Source organism: Canis lupus, chromosome 24 (genome assembly GCF_011100685.1).
Source record: "Canis lupus familiaris isolate Mischka breed German Shepherd chromosome 24, alternate assembly UU_Cfam_GSD_1.0, whole genome shotgun sequence".
Classification (NCBI taxonomy): Eukaryota; Metazoa; Chordata; class Mammalia; order Carnivora; family Canidae; genus Canis; species Canis lupus.
The window spans coordinates 36,991,858-37,016,840 of record NC_049245.1 but is presented as its reverse complement, the minus strand read 5'-3'; the positions used below and the strand labels follow the sequence as shown (position 1 = coordinate 37,016,840).

At 40.5% G+C, this 24,983-nt stretch overlaps 1 protein-coding gene across 1 annotated transcript in view; it reads right to left on the bottom strand.

Annotated features, from left to right (window-relative positions):
* SLC9A8 (solute carrier family 9 member A8) overlaps window positions 1-24,983 on the bottom strand; it is a 70,205-nt gene that overhangs the window by 39,171 nt on the left and 6,051 nt on the right. Inside the window, 3 exon segments of the mRNA XM_038572573.1 lie at window positions 2,518-2,601; window positions 8,067-8,125; window positions 21,942-22,022. Coding sequence (XP_038428501.1) covers window positions 2,518-2,601; window positions 8,067-8,125; window positions 21,942-22,022 — 224 coding nt within the window.

The window sequence follows — 24,983 nt, the reverse complement described above, 5'->3', positions numbered from 1 at the left end:
GGGCAAACACAATTATTTGTTTTTTTCTAAACTAAAGGCTTTCCTCTGAGTTTTTCTTTGCAAGGAGCTGATTTATTTTGTTGTTAAAATAGATTAAATTGGGATCCCTGGGTGGCGCAGCGGTTTGGCGCATGCCTTTGGCCCAGGGCGGGATCCTGGAGACCCAGGATCGAATCCCACGTCGGGCTCCCGGTGCATGGAGCCTGCTTCTCCCTCTGCCTGTGTCTCTGCCTCATTCTCTCTCTCTCTCTGTGACTATCACAAATAAATAAAAATTAAAAAAAAATAGATTAAGTCTTGATCTGTTTATAGGAATCTAATGCTGATATAATTTATGTAGTTGCTTAATATTAATCTGGATATGGAAATTTTACCCAAATTCAAGTTACTATTCAAGAACTTCCCTTTCCTACATAATGTAAATTTATGTTTCTCTTTCAGATAACTAATGGCCTATTCTTTATGTGATATTAATAATTTTAAAGAACCAATAGCCACCTGTCTAATGCATATTAATTGATGGTAATCTTACTGAAATTTTTATTCCAAGTCCAAATTTACATCAACAAATACAACAAGGGCAGCCCTGGTAGCGCAGCGGTTTAGTGCCGCCTGCAGCCCAGGGTGTGATCCTGGAGACCCGGGATCGAGTCCCACATCAGGCTCCTTGCATGGAGCCTGCTTCTCCCTCTGCCTGTGTCTCTGCCTCTCTCTCTGTGTGTGTTTCTCATGAATAAATAAATAAATCTTAAAAAAAAAAAAAAAAAAACAAATACAACAATATCAAGGACATCCAGAGTCAATTTCCTATCTTCTTTGGGGAGGGCAGGAAATGAACAGAAATCTCTTGAATTCACATTGCTAAGTCACATTAATCCCTTTCTCATAATTGTCACATTTTCTGCTGGAAAGCCATCTTTCTTTTTCTAAGAAACTACTATTTTCCCTAAATTTTAGAACAAATTTATCTCCCTTCCAAAAAATTAGAAAATAAAAATTTTATATGCTCTAATACAGTAATCAAAGGGTCAGCTTTTAAGTAAAATCCAAATCAATCACCTCAACATTGTTTTGAAATATTTTCATAATCTGCTTATAGTTAAGATTTGTTTATAAAATGAAAAAATGAAAGACGCTGACTTTTTAATTCCTTCTTACTCATTTCTTTTTAAATTATCCAAGGTCAGTAATAGTTTATAAGTCTTGGGAATTTTTTTTTTTTTTACATTAAGCTTCCTTTTTACTTTTTCTTTGAATAGCTACACAATAACAGTTTAAACTGAATCCTGACTGAACATTTTAGAATTTGGACTGTACATTTTATGCTTTAGAATCCAGGTGGAAAATTAAAGATTTAATTAATATGTTTTAACTAAAACTCTCATGACAAATTTAACTCTTGAGTTTAATAAGCTATTAAAAACAACACTGATTATATTAATAATAGATAATGTTAATAACAAGCACCCTCACCAATCATTTATTGTGATGGGTGACGCTCTGCAAACATTCCTTCATCTAGTGCAAACCTTCAAACAACCTGAGAAGTAGAATTTTAGGGGTTTTTTCATTTTGTTTTTAATTTTGACTTTACTCAGAAGACACCTGTAGGGGGCAGCGCGTGATTAGACCTACATCTCTCTGAAAGTCCAGGCTCTGCTTTCTTCAAGGCTAGGCCAAACCTTCCAGCCTTCACAATTTTTAATCACATTCACAAAATAACTGATGTATTACTAACATTTCAAGTTGAATACCCTTTTATTTTTAAAACTAAATATATTTAAGGAAAACTCATAGGCCAAAAAACAACATCCCAAACACCCCCTTTCCTTCCCCCCTACACATATATACAATACAAATCAGCTTAAAAGTTAGAAGCTCTGGCCCAGGCAGTAAGGGTCCCATTGGAAGCCAGAGGACAGAGACTAGAAATGCTGGGGCAAAGCAGGGAAGCGGGCAGAGGCCAGAGAGGCTGCTCCCCAGGCCAAGGAGCCAAGGATGGGCAGGGGAACTGTGGGACTAGGTAATGGGCCAGAAGGAGACTGGGAGTGAGGGGCTATCAGCAGGGAGCTGAGGCCCAGGGCAGGACACTGAGAGAGGATACAATGAAGGAGGCAGAGGGGCCCCACACTGCAAGCTGAAAGAATCAAAAGGCCTGAGGCACATGTCTCTGTTGTCCCAGGACAGTCTCTGTCCAACAAGAGGAGTTAATGTATCGTCTGTACATCACATAAAACCACTTTGGTGATCACTTCCTAGGCAAAGTAATCCTTTATGGAAAATGCTAATTAATAAGCCACACTGCCTGAAGCCATGAGAGCAACTCACTGACCATATATATATTGTCTGCTCTTCTCCCTATGTCAGGCAGTGCAGTCCAGCTTCTACCATGTACCCCGGGGTGTTCATGCTGAGCCACTGCAGCTAGGTCAAAACCAGCCTTTTAAAGAGCTTGCCTTACTAACATGGCAGCTACCTAGACTGGTCCTAAAGGACCAATGCATGCCTGAGTCTTACCTTGTGTAATGAATATCCTGACTCAAATATAATAGGAGGAAGCAAGAGGAGGAAAAACATATTTGGACGAAACATTTCTTCTTCCTGTAAATATAAAATGGGTATTTTCAGAAGCATAGAATTTGTATAGTTACAAAATAAATCCATCAGTAAAGAGCCAAAATAATTGTTCTCTTAGGCCCAGTGGAAGCATGCAATGTTTAAAAGAGTACCTGATGATAAAACCAGGCAGAAGAAACCAAAAACACAACAAAACCTGCATTAAGAAATGCAGGACAGGGGGATCCCTGGGTGGCTCAATGTTTTAGCACCAGCCTTCAGCCCAGGGTGTGATCCTGGGGTCCCGGGATAGAGTTCCATGTCGGGCTCCCTGCATGGGGCCTGCTTCTCCCCCTGCCTGTGTCTTTGCCTCTCTCTCTCTCTCTCTCTCTCTCTCCCTCATGAATAAATAAACAAAATCTTAAAAAAAGGAAAGAAAGAAAGAAAGAAAGAAAGAAAGAAAGAAAGAAAGAAAGAAAGAAAGAAAGAAAGAAAGGAAGGAAGGAAGGAAGGAAGGAAGGAAGGAAGGAATGAATAAATAAATAAATAAATAAATACAGGACAAGTGATTTTAAGAGGTGACCAGCAAGAGAAGCCACAGGATGAACTGCTTCTAAACACACAGTATATGCTTTCCATTCTTTTAAAAAATTTTTACAGAAAGAGGGGGAAGGAGCAGAGGGAGAGGGAGAAAGAGAATCTGAAGCAGGCTCCACGCCCAGCACTGAACCCAATGTGGGGCATGATCTCATGATCATGAGCAAAATCAAGAGGCAGATGCTTAACCTATTGAGCCATCCAGGCTCCCCTGCTTTTCATTCTTTACTAAGGAAAGAAAGTTAATTTTAATACAGAAAACATTTCAATTAAAATAGAACACTTTAAAAAATAAGTCCACAAATCGAAATCCTCTGGAAAAAAGGTAACGGTTAAGGCCCTAAAACAATCCACTTGAAGAAAGAGTAAACTCTGTATGTGTTTAAAACAACCCAGCCTTTTCTCTGCCTGTCACAGACAACCGTGACAGAGATTTTCCTAAATCTGGGACTATGACAGAACAGTTTCCACCTGATGCCCTTGTTACTGGGGACACAGCTATAAAGCAAGGCCCTTGCCATACTTCAGATTCAAATATTAAGTACCATTAGGAAAGGTATTTCTAGAATATGGCCATCTTTGGAGGAATGAAATGATAATTCCATTTTCTATATTAGTATCTCTAATTGTTGGTGTATTGGGGGAAAAATTCGTATTGGTCCTCAAATCCAAAATGACCACACGTAATATAAAGTCTACTTACTATACTTAATTGTAAAATTAGGCCCCCTTTCACATGAAAGTTTTCATGCCACAGTCAGATTTCTTGTCCAAATCCCTGTTTAAAAGAATGGCTAAGTGTATTCTTACAAATGTACAGCTGTTACCATAAAGACTAAAATAACATTCAAAGGCTCAAAATAGAAAGCAAATGACTTCTGAAAATGCCTTATTAAGTCTTAAAATAACTGCCCGTGCAACAAGCTCATGACTCAGACTGGGACCATGTGAAAAGAAATGGGCCGATTTCTGTGTTTTGTGGGGCAACCTATTCTCAGGATATGTGTGCGGTGGGACCGCCATATAGATTCTTTTGGAGTTTCAGAAACTGACCTTCTACCTTGGCCCCGGGGAAAAAAAGAGAACCCACCTGCAGTGGGTTGCACGGGTTTTACAGGCTTAATTCATGTCCACTTGGAACCCCAGAATGTGACCTTCTTTGAAAATAGGGTCTTTGCAGATGTAATTAAGGGAAGAGTCCAAAGGAGATCAGACTGGATTAGAGTGGGCCCAAAACCCAATGACAGTGTCCTTACAAGAGATAGGAAAAGACACACAGACACAGAGGAGGAGGACATGTGAAGACAGGAATGAGAAACAGGTTATGCTGCCACAGCCAAGGAACACTTGGGACCATCAGAAGCGGCAAAAGCCAATCACTGAGCCTGGATTTGCTCCCCAGAGGGAACACAGCTCTGCCAACACCTTGATTTCAGATTTCTGGTCCCCAGAACTATGGAAGAATAATCTCTGTGGTCTTAAGCCCCCCAGTTTTGCTACACCAGCCACAGGAAATACACATCCTACCTTACAATGAACAGTGTTACAGAAAGATCCCAGGTTCTTTTGGCAACATCTTCCCCAAAATGATATGAGGTAATTTTAGATGGTACCTGAGCAGTGTATGTCAAATACCACAGACCTGTCAGACTGAAAAAATCTCTTTTGATTCTTTTCCAGTCCCAATGAACTCAGACACCACAGGTTGGAGTTAGGGCGTGTAAAGCCTCTCTCCAATATGCTGATCGCCCTTTTATTTAACAGAGCAGGCTTGACCTCAGAGGCTTCAGCAGGCATCTGTATTACTTTGTTTTTATCATATTTATTTATAAAAACAATACTGGTTTCCCACAGTATTATAACCTGGTACTATAGTGTCTCCTTTAAAATAAATGTATATAGTATACCAGTGTTCACAGGAGCATTATCCACAATAGCCAAAAGGTAAGAACAACCCAGCAGCCCATCAACAGATGAATGGATAAACAAAGTGTGGTGTATACCTACAAAAGAGTATTATTCAGCCACAAAAAGGAAGGAAATTCTGACACATGCTACAGTATGAATGAACCCTAAAAACATCACTTTAAGTAAAATAAACCAAACACAAAAGGACAAATGTTGTATGATTCCACGTACATAAGGTACCTAAAGTACGTAAATTCATAAAGATAGAAAGTAGAATAGAGGGTTCCTAAAAAAACAGAAAATACTAAACAAAAAAAGAAAAAAAGAAAGAGCAGAATAGACTGTGGGCGGGGGGGACTAGGGAGTTTTTTACCAGGTAGAGTTTCTGTCTGGGATGATAAAACACTTCTGGAAATAGATAATGTGATGATTATACAACATTGTGAATGTATTCAGCTACTGAAACATATACCTAAAAATAGCTAAAATGATATATTTTATGTTAAATATACTTCACCACAACAAAAGCCTTTACAACAATCTGCTACAATATATATAAATATATATGTAAAAACCAAGTTGCTTTCAAGAAATAAATATTTAAGTATATGACAATACAGGTGGAAGGCAGGCCCAGACAGACAGTCTGGCAATAGAACTGCGCGGAGAGAACACCAAACTCCTTGTTTTTTCTTATCTCCCCCTGCTTCCTGCAGCATTCGGTTTCCAAACAGGTGTCCTGCTTCCTGCTTCGGCTTTCCACAAACACCTGTTCCTCCAGGAAGCCTGGCCCAACTGTCCTAGCCTAGAAACCTCCCCCTTCTCTGAGGTCAAGCCCAAATTGGATGGCTCTTTGGGCACTTCGTTACATTCACCACCCAACTGTGGTTTACTTGCCTGGGCTATTAAATATACTATTATTTAACATCCATTGAAAAATAAATTCAACAAAATTGACGCATATAAAACTGAAAATGGAGGACAATCTCCCCTCCTTCCCCCTGTCCCCACTACTCAGAACAGGGGTCACCAACTCAAGTGGTTCCCCAGGCCACATAACATTCCCCAGGGAGCAACTGCTGGATCTCTGCAGGGCGGCATGTGGGCCTGATGTTAAGAGTTTCTGCTTCTTCAAGGGAAGCTAGAAATTCAGGTTTTTATGTGAAATTTCCAGCATTTTATATAGATTGGCAATATTTTAAAATAAAACAATTTCTAATTGTTTAAAATCAATTCCAACTTTGAGCAACTGATTTTAATTCAAACAAAATGTGTTAGGAGGTTCCCTCTACACACCAGGCTGTATGTAGGAGTAGAGAAAGGATTACGGTCCCCTGCCCTAAAACTAGCCACTGTGAGAGTGATTAACATTAACCAGTTGTAGTAGGGCAGAGATTGGGCAGGCCCCACTGAAGTACAGTGGGGCCTGCTCAGTCTCTTCCCCAGCTGGAGGGAGATCTATAATAGCAAGAGCTCAATGTGTATTTTGAGAATCCATTTAATACATGCAATATTTCCTGAATATTATTTATAACAGTTTCAAATTATGTTTTAAGTCAGTCTATGTGGCTTGTTTTGCAAATTTTATGCTCTATAGTTTCATAGGTAAATTAATCCTAGCATCTAGGAGCTGAATCAAAATAGGAGGGGTTTGAAAAAAAAAAAAATAGGAGGGGTTTGGATGTGATAAATTTTTGCTACAAAATATTCTTTAATGTTTTGAAATTAACCTTATTTCCCTCCACACAATTTTTTTATATGTTTTTAATTTTGATTTTTTTTTTTTAAGACTTGACACAGAGAGACAGAGCACAAACAGGGGGAGCAGCAGGCAGAGGGAAAGGGAGAAGCAGGTTCCCTGCTACACACTTTTTAAAGCTCTGTACTCAACATGGATGCACTAGTTTAGGTTGAAATTTGAGTTTCAATTAGTTCTTGTACCATAAGATGATACTCACATGCTGACTTCTGTGTGAACACGCTGGTACGAATGCCCACACAACATGGTATAGTGGAGAGAATACAGAATACACAGGGCCAGAGGGTCTGGCCATAAGGCTCAACTCAGCCACTTTCTAGCTCTTTGATGTTGGACATGTCTCAACCTCTCTGTGGTCACTTTCTTCATTCATGAAAACACAGTGATGATAATATGTGGTCAATTTACCTCACATGGTTGACATGAGGACAACACGAGCTACAGTATAGAAAGCATTCTGTAAGCTCTACAGGGCTGGACAAATCTGTTTTATTGTTAGCTGGCAACAATAACCACTGATTGATATTTAATGCTAATTAAAGATTTCCTCCCCAGACAGCAGCAGGTGAGTCTAAGATTATGCAAATGAAATTAAGTAACAAAACATGACACCAGGTGCTCCCACATTAACTTGAAGCAGTGTGAGACTCAAGCTTTTTCTTTTTTTTAGATTTTATTTATTTATTCATGATAGACATACAAAGAGAGAGAGGCAGAGACACAGGCGGAGGGAAGAAGCAGGCTCCATGCCGGGAGCCTGATGTGGGATTCGATCCCGGGGCTCCAGGATCACACCCTGGGCCAAAGGCAGGCGCTAAACCACCGAGCCACCCAGGGATCCCCAAACTTTTTTTAAAAAGTCAGATGTTGGGATGCCTGGGTGGCTCAGCAGTTGAGCATCTGCCTTCGGCTCAGGGCATGATCCTGGAGTCCCGAGATGGAGTCCCACATCAGGCTCCCTGCATGGAGCCTGCTTCTCCCTCTGCCCATGTCTCTGCCTCTCTCTCTCTGTGTCTCTCATGAATAAATAAAATCTTAAAAAAAAAAGTCAGATGTAAAGATATCAACCCTAATCCAACGGAATGTTAAAAAATTAGTGGGACAATATAAAGTTTACTGATAGTCATGTAATGATAAGCCATCATAACTAACCATCAGTGTTACTAAAATTAAAGATAATCAATAAAAATTGTAAGTATGTTCAAAAATCAACAAGCAAAAAAAAAAAATCAACAGGCAAACCTACCTTCCAATTTGCCAACTTTTTGAACTCTATAATTTTTATTACTGCTCCCATGAGAATACCTAGAAGAGAAAACATAAAGTTTGACATAACTTATGATATGAGAAAGATTACTCAGGTTTATTTTCCTAGAAAAACTGATTATTACGTCTTTAAATAGCTTTTATGGATTTCCGCAAGTTTTCGATCTGAAAACGTAAGAATGGAGATCAATGTGAAGTTCCGAGTCACATCTTAGACAAACATACTATAATGAAGTCAACAATGGCAGTGGGGGGGGCATGCAGCTTGGTAACAAAAAGCTTGACTGAACAAGCCCTAAGGACAGTCTGCTGGGCACAGGAGATTTAACTGGTCAGTTTTGGTACACCCACTCATTTTCAATGTGAAATGACAGAAAGCTCACATGCCAAGTTTCCTCTATACTGCTTATTCTTATCATTTCTGAACAAGAAGTCTGAGATCACTTTCTTAGATTCAGATGGCAGTTCTAGGCAGAGTATTTAGTTAGAGATAAAACCCCAATGCTAAAAATAACCTAAAGTAAAAATTCTGTGAAATTCCTGGAACAAAACAGACCATCTAAGTTCAGGCATGTTTCCTTAAGGCTGACAGGCTCATTATTCTCTCATAAAGAACCTACCAAAAATAATTCTCAAAGAAGCATCACGGGTACAATTTATGATGGCTCTGTTACTCACTAGATAAATGATTTTTAACCCTGTTGACTCATCAGAATCATCATGGGAACTTTTTATAAAATAAAGACACCTGAGCAGCACTCTGGACCTACTAAATCACAATCTCTGGTAGGGGCTGATTCAAAGCAAGCCTAAAGGCCACTGTCATAGACCCTAAAAGTCAAAGACATCTCCCCCGCCTCCTGCCCAGAGGAAGGAGCTTTTCCCCACTAACAACAGAAAGATGAAACACACTTTGTTACTATGTCTGATGGGGGTGGGAGGAAGAGACAATACTAGAACAGAGAAGTTTATCAGGAAAAGGAAGTGCACATCACTCACTTCTGTGGGGGAGGGGGTTGCAGGTGGAGAGGAGATAAGTTTAACTTTATAAACCTCTATACTATCTGAATTGTTCCATATTGTTAAAACTATAATAACATTACTCTGAAAAAGAGACCAAGACAAAATAGATCTGGGGTGTAAAGAGAGTCAATGAATCTATTTTTGAAATAGAAGTTGTCTATTCACTTGCCAGGTGGCATGAAAGCACTGATTCCAAACTCTCCAGATAGAGCTTCCCAATTGCTTTTTTCTTACCTTTTCAAATTGTGTATATATTTAAGGACTTTTTAATACAATTGTTTATTAACCAAATAGCTCATGAATACATTGTAAAATGTTGTAAATAAAAGTCCCTTTTGATGAGATCCCACCCCCCATTCCCACCTTAGTGCTTTCTCTTCCTGCCCCAAGGTAAGCAACCATCTTGAGGAGTTTGGGAAACATTCTATCAGATCATTCTCTAGCCTCTGACATGTTTATATTTAACATACAGTACTGTGTTTATGTACATATGGCACACCTGTGTGTATTTATATAAAATTTACAGTATGTAATGTGTCATTCTACTATTTGCTATTTTGCTCAGTGTTAAATCCTGGGAGATGCACTCAGGGATTATTACATATAGATCGGCCTCATTCCTTTGAACAGCTCTGTAGCATAGCATAAAAATGCCACACATTTAACAGATATTTCTCCAAAGAAGACATACAAATGGCCAACAAGCACATGAAAAGACGCTTAACATTGTTAGGGTAATGCTAATCAAAACCACAATGAGATAGCTCTTCACACTCCTAGAATAAAAAGACAGGAAAGCAAGCACTGGCAAGGGTTCAGGGAAGCAGGAGCTTTCATTCAGATATTGCTGGTAGGAATGTAAAATGGCGTGGTTGCTGTGACAAAAACAGTTTGGCAATTCCTGAAAAAGTGAGAGTTACCATATGACCTGCAACTCCACCCAAGAGCCCAGAAAACATATGCTTTTATAGGAACTTGTACACGGATGTTCATTAGCACCATTATTCACAGTAGTCCAAAGGTGGAAGCAACGCAAATGTTCATCAGCTGATGAACAGAGAAACAAAATGTATATTCACACAATGGAATATTATCTGGCAATTTAAAAAAATGGGGCACTGATCTATGCTACAACGTAGATGAGTCTTGAAAACATGCTAAGTAGGGATGCCTGGGTGGCTCAGCGGTTGAGCGCCTCCCTTTGGCCCAGAGCATGATCCTGGGGTCCCAGGATTGAGTCCCACGTCAGACTTCCTGCATGGAGCCTGCTTCTCTCTCTGCCTGTGTCTCTGCCTTCTCTGTGAGTCTCTCATGAATAAATAAAATGTTAAAAAAAAAAAAAAGAAAGAAAGAAAACATGCTACGTAATAGGGGCCAGGCACAAAAGACACATATTTTGTGATCCATTTGTACAAAACATGCAGAATAGGCAAATCTATAGAGACAGAAATGGTTGCTTTGGACTGGGGAGGATGGTTTGGGGCTCATAGCTAAAGGGAAAGGGGTTTCTTTTGGGGATGATGAAAATTTTCTAAAATCAATTGTTGTGATAGCTGTACAATCTGTGAATATACTAAAACCCACTGAACAGTACACTTAAAATGGGTAACTTGTATCATATGTGAATTATATCTCAATAAATCTGTTATTTAAAAAAAGGCCACAGATTATATGATTCCATGTATACAAAATGTATGGAATAGGCAAGTCTACAGAGGCAGGAAGGAGGTTGGTGGTTGCCAAGGGAAGGGGAAAGGAGAGAATGGGGAATGACTGCTAATAGGTAGAGGGTTTCCTTTTGCAGTGATGAAAATGTTCTGTAATTAGATAGTGGTGATGGTTGCACAGTCCTGTGAATATACTGAAAGGCACTGAATTGTATGCCTTAAAACTGTGAAGTTTACAGTATGTGAATTATACTTTAATTTTTTTTAAAGTCACAATTTTTTTTTTAACCATTCAGCAAATAATAGCTGTCTCCAACTGTTTGCTGTTAACAGTGGTCCTGCAACGAACACGATGGTTCAGGCTCCTTTGTGTAAGTGTTTCCAGAGGGCAGATCCAGAGACAGTGAAAGGCATGAACATTTTTATCTCTTGAAAATGTTGCCAAATTGTCCTCCGAAGTGGTTGCACCAATTTACACTGCTGCTCCAGAGCATTCATTCCCACATTCTCAGCAACCCTGGACAGTCATCAGACTAAACATTTCTGCCCCACGGGATGGTCAAGAAGTTGTTACATTGTTTCACTTTGCATTGGCAGTTAATCTGCATTCAGTAATCATTCCTGATTACTAGAGAAGCTGAACCTCTTTTCACGGTTTCAGATTTCATTTTCAAAGCTAGTGTTTTTCTGCTCTACTAAAACTTCAACTTTCTCCTTCCCTTGTAAATGTATAATACCATGGTTAGTGCTTTGTAATTACATATGAAACAGCTGCATTCGAAAATCATTATTCTTTTTAAAAGATTTATTTATTTATTCATGAGAGACATAGAGTCAGAGACATAGGCAGAGGGAGAAGCAGGCTCCCCTCGGGGAGCCTGGTGCGGGACTGGATCCTAGGACTCTGGGATCACGCCCTGAGCCAAAGGCAGATGCTCATCCACTGAGCCACCCAGGCGTCCCATGAAAATCATTATTCATAATTATCTATTATATCTATCGATTATAATCATTATCATTCTATTGCCTAAGCTTGCTTCTATATTATTATTTATGAGGCACTAGAAAGCTTTGTAAAATACAATGTGATATTATCACTACTACTGTTACTACTATTTCCTGAGCAATCCTTTCTAGATGTCCTAGGACTAAAATATCATGCAGCCTGAGATTAGCAACTTTCCCTTTTGAGACTAAGGTTCCAAGTTAGGTCAAATCAATCTACTCTCCAGGAGGAATTCCTACCACACAACTAGCTACCAGATGGAAATAATGCCCTAGTTACAATTTTGTATATTCTTACCAGTAAAAAGAATGTAAGCATATATAATCTCAAGTTATAAATTTTTATCTCTTATTAAAAAGCACTGCTACTATATTAATATATTTGAAAGTGTACACACAAAACAGATTGTAAAAGAATGAAATTAAATAGAAACTCAAGGGACGTCTGGGTGGCTCAGTGGTTGAGCATCTGCCTTTGGCTCAGGTCGTGATCTGGGGTTGTGGGATCAAGTCCTGCATCAGGCTACCAATGGGGAGCCTGCTTCTCCCTCTGCCTATGTCTCTGCCTCTCTCTCTCTCTGTGTCTCTCATGAATAAATAAAATCTTTTTAAAAAATAAAATAAATAAAATAAAATAAAACAGAAACTCAAGTTCTTACATTTTCTTCTGCCCCCAATAGATTCTGATGCACACATCTCATTATGGACATCACTGTATTAACTAAAAACATTGGGAACAATTCATAATTATTTGTTGAGCCCCTTCTCCTACGATTTGTCACTTTAAATTATTTCTAATCCTCAAGAGAATGTTTCAGGTAGGCTCAGAGTGTTGAAGTAACCTGTGTGATGGCTCAGGGCCAGCAAGGGACACTGGACATCCTAACACTTCATGATGCTAAGACAGAGGCAGACTATACTGCCCCAGCCTGTCTGCATAGCTGTTATAGCCTATGAACCCTCACCTCTCTCCCAGGGTGCTCTGCCCTACCACCATCACTGTGCAATGTTCCTAACAATGTTACAGGAAAAATGCTTAAGATATCTTAAGGATGATAATCAGGTTGCAAAACAGAATGTAGAACATGATCTTAATTCCCTTAAAGAGTAGATATATATGTACATATATATATTTATTTGCCCTATGTTAAAAAGAGACACACACACACACTTTACATCCAGACACTGTGCTGATGTATAAGATACACATTATTTTAGTTCATTCTCACAACTACCCTGCAAGGCGATAAACCATAATAATATAGATAATATTAAGAGCAGCAGCTAATAGTCATTGATTACTTAGCAAGTCGGCATTATACTAAGTGAATTCTATGCATTACCCTGCTCAGTATCTGCAATTCCAGGAAGTGAAGACACTGTCACCTGCATTTTATAGATAAGGAAACTAAGGCTAAGGCCCAGCACCACTTATCTAGTAAATAGCAGGTCCAGAATTAAGAATGAATTATTACATCTTTATTTAATTATGTAACAGATGTACGTGATACAAAATTTAAAAGCTACAAAAGAATATTCTGTGAAAACTTGAGACCCTGGGCTTTTTCTCAGGATTTTGCTATCTGAGTAAATACATGATTCCCCATGGGTTGGGGCATCCAGAGCACAAACCCCTGAAAGAGGGATTGCTGGGTCAAGGGTACAGGCATTTTTAATTCTCTTTCCACTGGGCCCATCTGTGGGAGCCGCTGAGAATGCTGGCTGCTAAGTGCTCGCAGCTGTCCCCTACTCTGGAAAAATGCCCTCAGCTGCCAAGAGGCACCTTCTCAGGAGGTTACACCCACCCCACACCAATTCATAGACAATGACTGACAGGGTGGTGGGAGTCCAACTCCCTCTCTTTAAAGAGGGACAACCATGGTGTGGGTTCTAGTCCCTGGGCCTTCCTGGTGAGGCTAAGGCCAGACTGAAGCTGAGATCCGGCCTGGTGTTTGGCTCTTTCTCCTCCTGAAGTCTGGTTTACTTCCTTTCTTGCAGATTTGTTCGAGCACCCCTCCATAAATTACATGTCCCCAGCCCTGTCTCAGACTCTGCTTTCAGGCAGCCAACTTAAGACAACTGGTTTCAGGAGTGGAGTGGCTCTAGGAGGTAAATTTGAAAGGTGCTGTACTCTGGAGTTGGATAGCTCAGCAGCCAGCTGGCCATGAGGACCCCAGCACGGTGGTCAATCCCGATGGTTACTCCCAGGGGCAGCAGTACCACTGCTAGGGCTCCCTTGTGGTGGACTGGGTCAGACACTGGGTGGGAAGCAGTGGCTCAGGCAGTGCCTGTGGTGTTGGAGAGGTGTGGGGAACATAAGAGCAGTGGAGTTGTGTGGTGGCTGCGGAAGGCCACTGATCTTTTGAAGAGAGAAAATGATAGGCTTAGACAATCACAACTTAAAAGCAAAGGGTGAGCGTCAGAGGGCTTCCCTGGCAACATGTAAGCAGACCCTCATCTCCTGCAGCTGGAGGGTTTCTAGAGCTAAAGATCAGGCCTGGGACTTAAGTGCAAGAGTGGCAGATCTCCCAAGAAAGCTGCACTCGAGAAGGAACATCCATGCCTTCTCCTGCCAGGCCTGCTAAGGAAGAAGTGGGACTTTGTGACCTGGGGGAGTTACCCAGGGGAGATGCACACAAGCACCTTCAGCCCACAGATTCTTGGAGACTGTCTGGTGGCAGAAGTGCTCCAACCTCCCTGCTGGAATACAGAGTTCTGCAGGCTATTTCACGATTACAGACGAGCCCCAGATAAGTCGAGCGCCTTATGTTAACTCCTGCTTTGTCATAACCTAGTCCCAAAGGACCCAGACCATATGTACCCCAGGACAACATGCTGATCCACTAGACTGTGGACATCACGTTAACCTGATACAATAAGCAAGAAGTGGCAAGTAGATGTCTTGGTAAGACACACAGGCTTCAGAGGATAGAAAGTTTCAGGGGCCTGCCCATCTGGCAAGCTGTTAGGGGTCAAGTGGTCTGGAGCATGACAGGACATTGTCTCCAAGTAAAGGACAAGATTTACACCTTCCACCTCCCACCACTAAGAAAGCAGTGCAATGCCTGGTAGGCCTCCTCCAGGTTTGGAGAAAACTACTTCAATCATTTACTGGTTTGTGGGAGGCTGACAGTTTTTTTTGGGAGGGGGGGCAGAAGAGAGGCCCTGCAGCAGGTCCAGCTGCAGTTCAAGCAGCTCCGCTGCTTTTGCCATACCATCTATGGTATGGTACTAGAATGATCTATGGTAGAAAGGTATGGTGTGTGACATCTCAGGCAAGTCGCAATAGGAGGGCTGCTCAGCATAGTTCCCTAGGGTTCTGAAGCAAGGTCCTGCCATTTGCAGCAATTTGAAAACCACCTGAGGAGAAAACGCAAAATGCTCTTGGCATGCTATGGGGCCCTGGTACAGACAGAGTATCTAGACATGGGACATCAGATGCTCATGTGCTCAGAACTGTCCTTTAGAAGTAGGTTGCCATAACTACTCAGTTTGGGGGCTGGGTGGGCTGAGCAGCAATGTGTTGAAAGATGAAAGTGTAACATTACACACTGAGGCTTGTGCAGGTCTACAGGGCGTGAGCACAGGTGCGTGAACAGGCACCACAGGCCTCTGTGTCCTCCACAGCTGTTACGTCAACATCTCTCTCTCAGTGCTTACTTCTTGATGGGAGTTCTTCATGACCAGCTGACAGAGGAAAAAGCACTCAAGCTTGGTTCATGGAAGATTCAGCCAGCCTCTCACCTCAGTCACTTCAGTGTTTATGCAATGGGTTCATGATCACAGACACTACAATGGGAGCTGTGCAGGGGCTCAACAGCACGAACTCCTCCTCACTATGGCTGCTCCAGCTACTACCATTGCTGGATGGATGGCTGGACAGCCACATAGACCAGCACCTATCCCCTGATGTGGTTCCATCCCTTGTGAAGACCAGCTAGCTACATGATGGCAGCTCGATTACCTCAGACCTCTTCCACCCTGGAAGGGGTGGTAGTTCATACTGACTGAGACTGGATGCATGCTGGCTGGATGTCCTTTGGCTAGTGCCATTGTCCAATGGTCCACAAATGTCCAAGCCACCGAAGTGGGATACTGCATAACAATGGGTAAACCAAGAGATTCACTTTATGGGAAAAAAAGATGCAGCAGTAGGCATGTGACCATGGACTCCATAATAGTCATATACCATGTAACACTCCATCCAGAAGCTGCCAGCCAGCCAGAGCTGTAACCAGGTCTTTTTTTTTTTTTTTAATTTTTATTTATTTATTCATGAGAGACACAGACACACACAGACACACACACACACACACACAGAGGCAGAGACACTGGCAAAGGGAGAAGCAGGCTCCATGCAGAGAGCCCGATGTGGGACCAGATCCTGAGACTCCAGGATCACGCCCTGAACTGAAGGCAGGCACTAAACCGCTGAGCCACCCAGGGATCCCCTGTAACAGGGTCTCTTAAAGAAGCTGAGGCACCAGCTTGGAGATGACATCCTGTGAAGAACGGAGCTCTCCCCCAGATTGCAATTTACTCCTCAAACCAAGGGCCATTTTAGGGTGGTATATCCCCAAGGATAAGCATGGGTATAGCACACAGTGGGTAAAGTAGGAGTGGCCCCACTCAACATCACTCTCAGGGACTCACTTGGGAATGGACAGTCCTATTTGGGGAATTTCTGCTTCCTTAGCCTGAAACTTTAGGCTCAGGGGGTTGAAAGGTCCTGGCTCCCAGAAGGTAACATTTCCACCAGGGTTCACATTGTAAGAGTTACAATGGCAGCTGCCTGGTCCCTTTGGGCTCCTTAAGCCAATAGACCAGCATGCCTAGAAACAGGCAACCATATTGGCAGGGATAATTGACCCTGATCATCATGAGGAGACAGGTCTGCTACTATATGAGGCAAAAGAAATATAGTTACTTATATTATACTCTTTTAGCCAAATGATTTTTTGAAAATGTTTTTAGCACATTTTGTCAGCTGTAATTACAGAACCAAGTTATATTATCATAAGGTAATTTTGAAAATCCAATCCTTGATTTTGCCACCTATTCTATTCAAAGATACTCTAAAAGAAGTCCTACCAGTTTGGATTAGAATCCATACTTCAGGGCTGTTTGTTTTCTGGGGAAAGCCTGTTTTATATGTTTTGTTTTTAAAGTAGCTCACATTTTCAGAGGAACATTATTCCTTTTTCCACCAAAAAGGAGAACATTTAGGTGGTGAAGGAGGAAATTCAAGAAATCAGCCAAATATAGCAACTTTCAGAATACAATTACTTAACAATCTTTCTTATTCTAAATTTGAGCTTATCTCCCTACTCTGGCGTAACTGGAAGATTGAAGTATAAAATACAACATACGGATGATAAAATGTTCCACTAAGAGAAGGAGACCATAAAACTAGGAAAGTCCAAACAAGACTCCAGGAAAAAAAAGGGAGTTATTCCAGACCAAGCACACATTTAGTTCACAGCAGTAAAAGAACAACAGGAGTTCCAAGAGGACCTCATCACTTCTGACCCATACATCCAGGAACTAATAAAAATCTGTGCTAGCACTCTTCCTTGGAATGCAACAGCCCTGAAAATCCTGAGCTTAATGTGACCATTTTGTCAATTTGACAACCAATTTTGGCCTCTGCCTCTAAGACCACTACTCTAACACCAGCAAATGAATGCCTGTTTCTTCTCTAATGAAAATCATGGCACTGCAGATTCAGTGAGAGTTCCCTGTGAGCCGCTGTAAGCTGCGTCAGCACTGGTTAAACTTTAATAGTCTAAAAAGGAACAGAAATTGTTACAGCTAGGAATCTCCCTTTGTCTTAAAAAAACTTTTTTTTTTTTTTAAGAACTTAAATACAATTAGAATATCATTACTACATCTGCTTTTTCCTGAATTACTTTTAGTCAATAACTCAGGGACTGAGTGATTTTTCATTCCTTTCTACTCAATTAAAGGAGCACTCGATAAAGAAATCTAAAATCTTATAGTTAAAACAAGAATGAGTTAATAAAACTAAAGGCACACAGTTAAAAAGGTGATGACAAGGGAGCACTTCGGTGTTTCCTAGTCAATGATTCCATCAAATCTGGGTTTCCTAATTATCAGCGTATTGGCATTTGGATGGGGCAAATTTTCAGTCTGTATCTGACCCCTTCCGATTTTTCCTCTAAAAATATGTTGGGGGGGGGGGTGGGAATCTCCTGTTTTGCTACTGGAAAGATTGTAAGCACTAGCAGATAGTAAGCAGTACAATTATTTCATTTTTATTCATTATAAATTCAGCCCAAAATAGCCAATCAGCACCAATAAAAGTAAATATGTGAACTTAATATGTTCACATATCTTAATATGGAAAGGGTGGTAAAAAGGAAAGAACACAAAAATGATAAAAACTCAAACCAAGTAAGGTCATCTAATCTCCACATATATGCCTACAAATGGTTTGGAAGAGAACGAAGCCTAATAATAAAAATAGCTGAAGTTATCAATGAAAAGGATTTTTCTTTTTCTGTATAGTTCTTTGTACAGAAAAAAAAAGGGGGGGGGGGGTTTTAAAGGCCTATGCTACAGAATTCCCTAAGTACAGAAAGTATCCAAAAGCTTTGAAGAAGGGTCAAGGAAATATCTTTAGAATTTCATGTTGATACTTTTTTATAAAGAATGAGAAAAGTTGGGATGCCTGGATGGCTCAGTCGGTTAAGTGTCTGCCTTTGGCTCAGGTCATGAGTCTAGGGTCCTGATCATGTTGGCGGAAAAAAAAAAAAAAAAATCCATGCTTAGCAGGGGGTCTGCTTCTGTCTCTGCCCCACACCATGCTCATGTTCTCTTCTCTCTGAAATAAATAAAATCTTTAAAAAAAAAGAGAGAAAAGTCTGGAGATTCATCTGAAAATACAATAAAATAGAAGGGGAAAATGTGCTTTTAAAGGCAGATAGTCCTTTTTTATACCAACTTTTTTTTTTTTTAAGATTTTATTTATTTATTCATGAGAGACACAAAGAGAGAGGCAGAGACTTAGGCAGAGGGAGAAGCAGGTTCCTGTGGGGAACCTGATTTGGGACTTGATCCCAGGACCCTAGGACCCCAGGATCACAACCTGAGCCAAAGATAGACAGACGCTCAACCACTTACCCATCCAGGTGCCCCAGGAACTCTGAATGTTTAACATCAAAGGCTAATCATGTCTCTACATGACTGCAAACTGAAAAGCAACTCTGGGTTAGAAGAGGTAGGCTGGGAGAGTTTATCCCTGAAAGAAAGAAAACTTTTTTCTCTGGCAGCTTCATCCAGATTCTTTTTGGCACAAAACTTGGAAATTATTGAAATGGGGGATATCTCAATATTTTGTTACACTTTGCTCTAATAAGAGAAAAAAAGTTTTCCTTCAATTCACATGGTTTTATGAAATACAGAACTATTTTGATAGCTTTGTCAGCATTTCTAAGTTCTAACCAAACGTCCTCTAACATAATAAAAAATATTTTCTGGACCCCAGCACTCTCCCTGGAACCGTTCTCAGCGTTCCAATCACCTGAGTTAGCTACCGGAAGTTTTGAAAGCAAGACTTACTTCCCATCAACCTTCCCATGACCTAGCTGTACATGCTACGTTATTTCTGCTCTATCAGTGAAGAAAGAAACCCTGTGGATAGAGAGCCTTGGCCAATCCCCAACACCATTCCATCCTGTCCAGGCTAGGGAGGCTATGAGGTCAGAGTTCATCCTACAACTTCTGGTGGAAAGAGGGAGAAGAGGAGGCTACTTTTCCCACTGTGATTGCTATGGTAAGGAGAGCAGGCCTGAAGCTAGGGTTCAGGAGAGAGCCTGCCTGAGAGTGAAGCCAAAACAAAGGGAAGGAAGCACTGTTGAAAAATGAAGAAAAACAGTCCAAGAGACTTGATCCAGCTAAGTCTGAAGCTAGTGCTACCTGTAGGTTTTCTGTTCCAGGGGCCACTGTGTATGCAACTCCACCCCCACCAATTTTTTTTCTTTGAATCAATTTCAATTAATATTGTCCCTTAAATAGGAAGAGTCCTGTATCAGTTAAGATGCTTTTAGCTGCAAGTAAAAGGACACCCACATAAAAATGGCTTAAGCCACAGATGTTTGTTATTTCATATAACAGGCAGCTCTAGAACTATCAATTCAACAAAAACAACACTGCAGTCAAGAATCCAGGTTTCCCATCTGTCCCCTTGGCAATCCTTAGGATTCTGGATTTTGTCTTTGAGCCACAGTGATTACAAGACATCTACCAGTGCTCCAGGCATTATATCCTCACATGACAGCATCAGAGGTAGGGAAATTTTCTTAGCGGAGAGGATAAAGTACACTCTACCTCAGCACTTCACTGTGGTCTCACAGGCCAAAACAGGGTTTCCCACTGCCTCGCTGCCTTCACCCTGTACAACCAATCAATGGTAAAGGGGAATGGAATTATCATGATGGCATAAAGACCAGTCTTGACCTGGATGGGCCTATCTTTCTTCAGTGCACTGTGGCAAGATACCTGATCAAAATTAGAGTTCTATTTTCAAGGAAGAAGGGGGACATGGCTCTTGGGTAGGCAACCAACAATGTCTGCTGTAACTCCTAATACAAGCATTGGTGTTCGCTGACCTGCACTTACCCAAACATTCAAAGAGTGAAGAACATGACATTCCAAACCAAATTATAAGAACCATCGTTTCCATGTGCATAATACCTAAATGCATACCAACTATAGTTCTTATTCTGAGAAACTATGAAAACTGAACTGTACACTCCTTGGAGTCATGTTTTAAGTCTTTACTGAATGTCCCTGAATAGGTTATTAGTTGTATAGGTTATATTCAATGTTCCTGATAGCAGGAAAAGGATGTTAATAAATGATCATCCCATTCTTAGAGCTCGAAAACTATCTTGTTAGTGAAGGTTGTTTGAATCTGCCAGGATGTGCAGCTCAAGAGCCTGCTAAATAGAGAACAGGAATTCGAGTAAAATTGTTTTTCAATTATTTACTGAAGATCAGTACTACCCAGTGGTGTCTCTTCCTTAAGATATGGCATCACTAGGGAGTTATGAGGCTTATGTGAGGGGGCAATGCAAAAGATCATGGGCAAGAACCTGGCACTTAGAAACATGAGGCCCAGGGGAAACACAGGAGGAGCTGAACCAGGGTAGTAGGAATGCAGATGGTGACAAAAGAAGGTGAATCAAAGTCTGAATGTTCCATCTCCAAAGCTAACCTAAACCATCGCTGTACTGTAAAATTATTACTAAATATGCTAAATAAGACTCACAAGGCAAAGAAAATTAAGTAGAGCATCAGTGGAGATAAGGAAAAATTAAATATCATTAGTAGGCAAGTGGAAACTAGTAAGAGTAACTACAATATCACAAACTGATGAATGTCTTAGCTGACCTTAGTGAAAACTTATATACTATGCCTTAAGTACCCCCACCCACATTTTCATCTTGATTTTAATACTTACTGAAAAGTAAGGTCCCTGCACTTTCATTAACCATTTCAATTAACTTTCATGTAAGCTTGTATCTATTATGATACCGATTTAGTATCGGTAGATACTAAATTAGCCTCTAGAGGCTAATTATCTTTTTTCTTTTAATATTTATTATTGAAGGACAGTTGACATACAGAGGCTAATTATCTTAACAATTAATTGCTGCAGGAAACAAGAGAGAAATGTAAGTGAGGTAGAATGGAATGCTCCAGAAGACTTTAGATCTGACTGACATGGAAGTGAGCCACTTCTCCTTCCTAAACCATAAAGTGAGAGTCCCTTCAGGTTGTAAAATTCAATGACCCTAAGAATTAAGCATCAATTGCTTGCCTTAGTTGAGTTGCAGGTCTGCACAGCCTAGTAACACAGTCAATGTGCCCCAAAGGTAGTTCTAGAAGCAGAAAGGCCTTTGAGTAATATGGGGGGGCGGGGGGTTCTATGTGACTTTTAGGAGGTCATCACCCCTCTCTGAGCTATAGTGTCCTCATCTGTAAAATGGGATCATAATACCCTCATGACAGATGGCAGTGAGGATTTAAATGAAATCAGGAATATATCATATCTCATGTGGTTCCTGGCACTAGGGAGGCACTCAAAAAATGGTATTGTTACTGCTTTTCTTATAGGATCACTGATAAGCACTTACCTAAAGAAACAACAGCAACGCTCTCTGGCAAGAAATGTAATCTGTATCGGATCAGTAAATGCACCAATATGATGCAGATAGCTGCGGGGAAAAAATAAGACATTGTTAAAACAGCACAATTTTAAGTTCAAAGCCATGGTTACTTCTGGGGGGTGCTGCCAGGAAAATGTACAAGGGACAGTGACACAAACTGCAGTTGTATTTTCAATCTCTTATTTCTTAACCTGGAAACAGATTCACAGTGTTTATAGCATTGTCTCCATATTTCTTCATATGCCTGGACTACTTTGTTTTCCAGTGGTCACTGAAAGAGCAACAGATATCTTCAGTTTTTCTAGCCTGTTAAGCCTTCTACAATCATTTCTTCAAATCTCTCTGATTCTAAGAAATGGTCTTCAACTTTTTTGAAGTAATCAACTAGAAAACTTGAATGGTGAGAAGGAAGTCAATGAAATCAATCACTTTTATGTAAAAATAACTGCAACATAACATGTTGACACAAAGTATTTTGCTACCATGTGGTTGGTTCTCTTTGAATACAGAAGGAAGTGAGAATGTTGTATAAAGAGGACAAAGTAAGTACTTTGAGCTGATGATGAGAACAGCAAGAGCAAAAGATGGGGTGCCTGCTTCTTGGCTGGGGGACCAGGGCTCCCACTGGTTGAGGGCTCCACATGAGCCAGGCGCTACACTGAGCACTTCCCAAACACTGTCTCATTTGGCCTCCAACATCCCTCTTAACTATTATTATCATAATCTCCTTTGATTATAGATGTAAAAACAGAGGCTTCAAGAGGTCATGTCATTCATAGGTACTGCAGGATTGAGCCCAATGCCAACCCTGTGCTCTTAACCAGAGGCACCCACCACCTCCCACTCAACTGCCTTTGTTCCTCAGTCACCAAAATAAGAATAATGTCTGACTTTTCTCATGGAGGTGTTGTCATGAAAGAAAAGAAAGGAAACAAAAGGATGTGAAACTGTTTGAAAGAGGGGAGCCTGGGTGGCTGGGTCAGTTAAGCATATGCCTTTGGCTTGGGTCATGATCTTAGGGTCCTAGGATTGAGCCCTGCATTGGGCTCCCTGTTCAATAGGGAGTCTGCTTCTCCCTCTCCCTTTGCCCCTCCCCGCCAACTCGTGTTCTCTCTCACTAACTGCTCTCTCTTTCTGTCTTAATAATAAATAAATAAATAAAATAAATAAATAAAAAATCTTAAAACAAAACAAAACCCTGTTTGAAAGAAGTATTTCTGGACACCCCCCACCCAAAGCATACCTTCACATAAATAATTCCTAAATGTAATTTCATGGTCCAAATCCAAATGTGCATGTCTCCTTCTTTTATTATGCACCTAGGTGGTATACCATCTCATTAATCACAGTATTATCTTAACAGCACTAAAAATAATTGTTGCTTTTTTTATAAAAGGAAACGTTTAAACAATCTGCAGGGCGGTTAAGTGGCCACCCTCAGAGCCTGCACTGACAAACCAGATATCTTTAGGCCCACCAAAAACCACCAGGTGGCTAGAAAAAGGAAACAGTTGTACATAGAGAAATTTTGTCCTCCTTTCATTCTGTGCTTTAAGCTATCAATCTGTGGTGTTATTTTATTATAAATATTTAACTTAGAAAAATCCTACATTAAATAGTAAGAGCAAGAAAAAAATGTTCTAAGGCATAAGCACAACATGTGACCAGTGAGCAGGCCTATTGTCTAAAAAGGCAGGCACATAAGTAGACCGAATATAGATCTAGGGAGTTCATTCAGTTTCTGTTCTTTTTTTGCACCATGCTAGATGAAAAAATTAATTTAAAAAGCTTATTGTGGGCAGCCCTGGTGGCTTAGAGGTTTAGCACCGCCTTCAGCCCGGGACATGATCCTAGAGACCCGGAATCAAGTCCCACGTGGGGCTCCCTGCATGGAGCCTGCTTCTCCCTCTGCCTGTGTCTCTGTCTCTCTCTGTCTCTCATGAATAAATAAAATCTTAAAAAAATAAAATAAAAAAAGCTTATTGTAATAAATCAAACATCAATTTGTACCTTTAAGAGCAAAGGGGAAGGGTGCCTTGGTGTTGTGGTTTTTTTTTTTTTTTTTTTTTTTTTTTTTTTTCCTTGGTGGTTTAGTAGGACCCTCAACTCTCAGGGTCATGAGATCAAGCCCTGCATCTCTCTCCCTCTCCTTCTGCACTTCCCCTCTGTCTCTCTCTAAAAAAAAAATAAAAAAAAAAATAAAAAGCAAAGGGGAAAAACCTATCTCTAACAGAGATAACTAAATATGAGGTTCATGAATGCCAGGTAATGGTCCTCAGCCACTTAAAAGAATGAAGTATGAAAAGACCCACAGAATGGATGAGAATATTTGTAAATCATTTATCTGATAAGGGTCTAGTAACCAGAATACATAAAGAACTCTTACAACTCAACAACAAAAAGACAAACAATACAATTTAAGAAATGGGCCAAGAACCAGAATAGCCATCTCTTTGAAGATACAAATGGCCAATAAGCACATGAAAAGATGCTCAATGTCACTGGTCATTAGAAAAATGCAAATCAAGACCATGAGCTACAACTTTACACCAACTAAGATGGCCATCATTAAAAAACAAAACAAAACACAATAAAAAATAACAAGGGTTAGGGGCAGCCTGGGTGGCTCAGTGGTTTAGCGCTGCCTTCAGCCCAGGGTGTGACCCTGGAGACCCAAGAGGTATGGAGCCTGCCTCTCCCTCTGCTGTGCCTCTGCCTCTCTCTCTCTCTCTCTCTCTCTCTCTCTGTCTGTCTCCCATGATTAAATAAATAAAAAAATCTTTAAAAAATTTTTAAAAAGTAAAAAATAACAAGGATTGGCAAGGAAGTAGAGATCCTGGAACACTAGGCCACTGCTTGTGGAAATATAACATGGTACAGAGTTTGGAAATTCCTGAGAAAGCTATACATAGAATAACCATTTAACCCAGCAGCTCCACTCCTGAGTATGTATCCAAGAGAAATAAATATATGTCTACACAAAAACCTGTATACAAATGTCGACAGCAG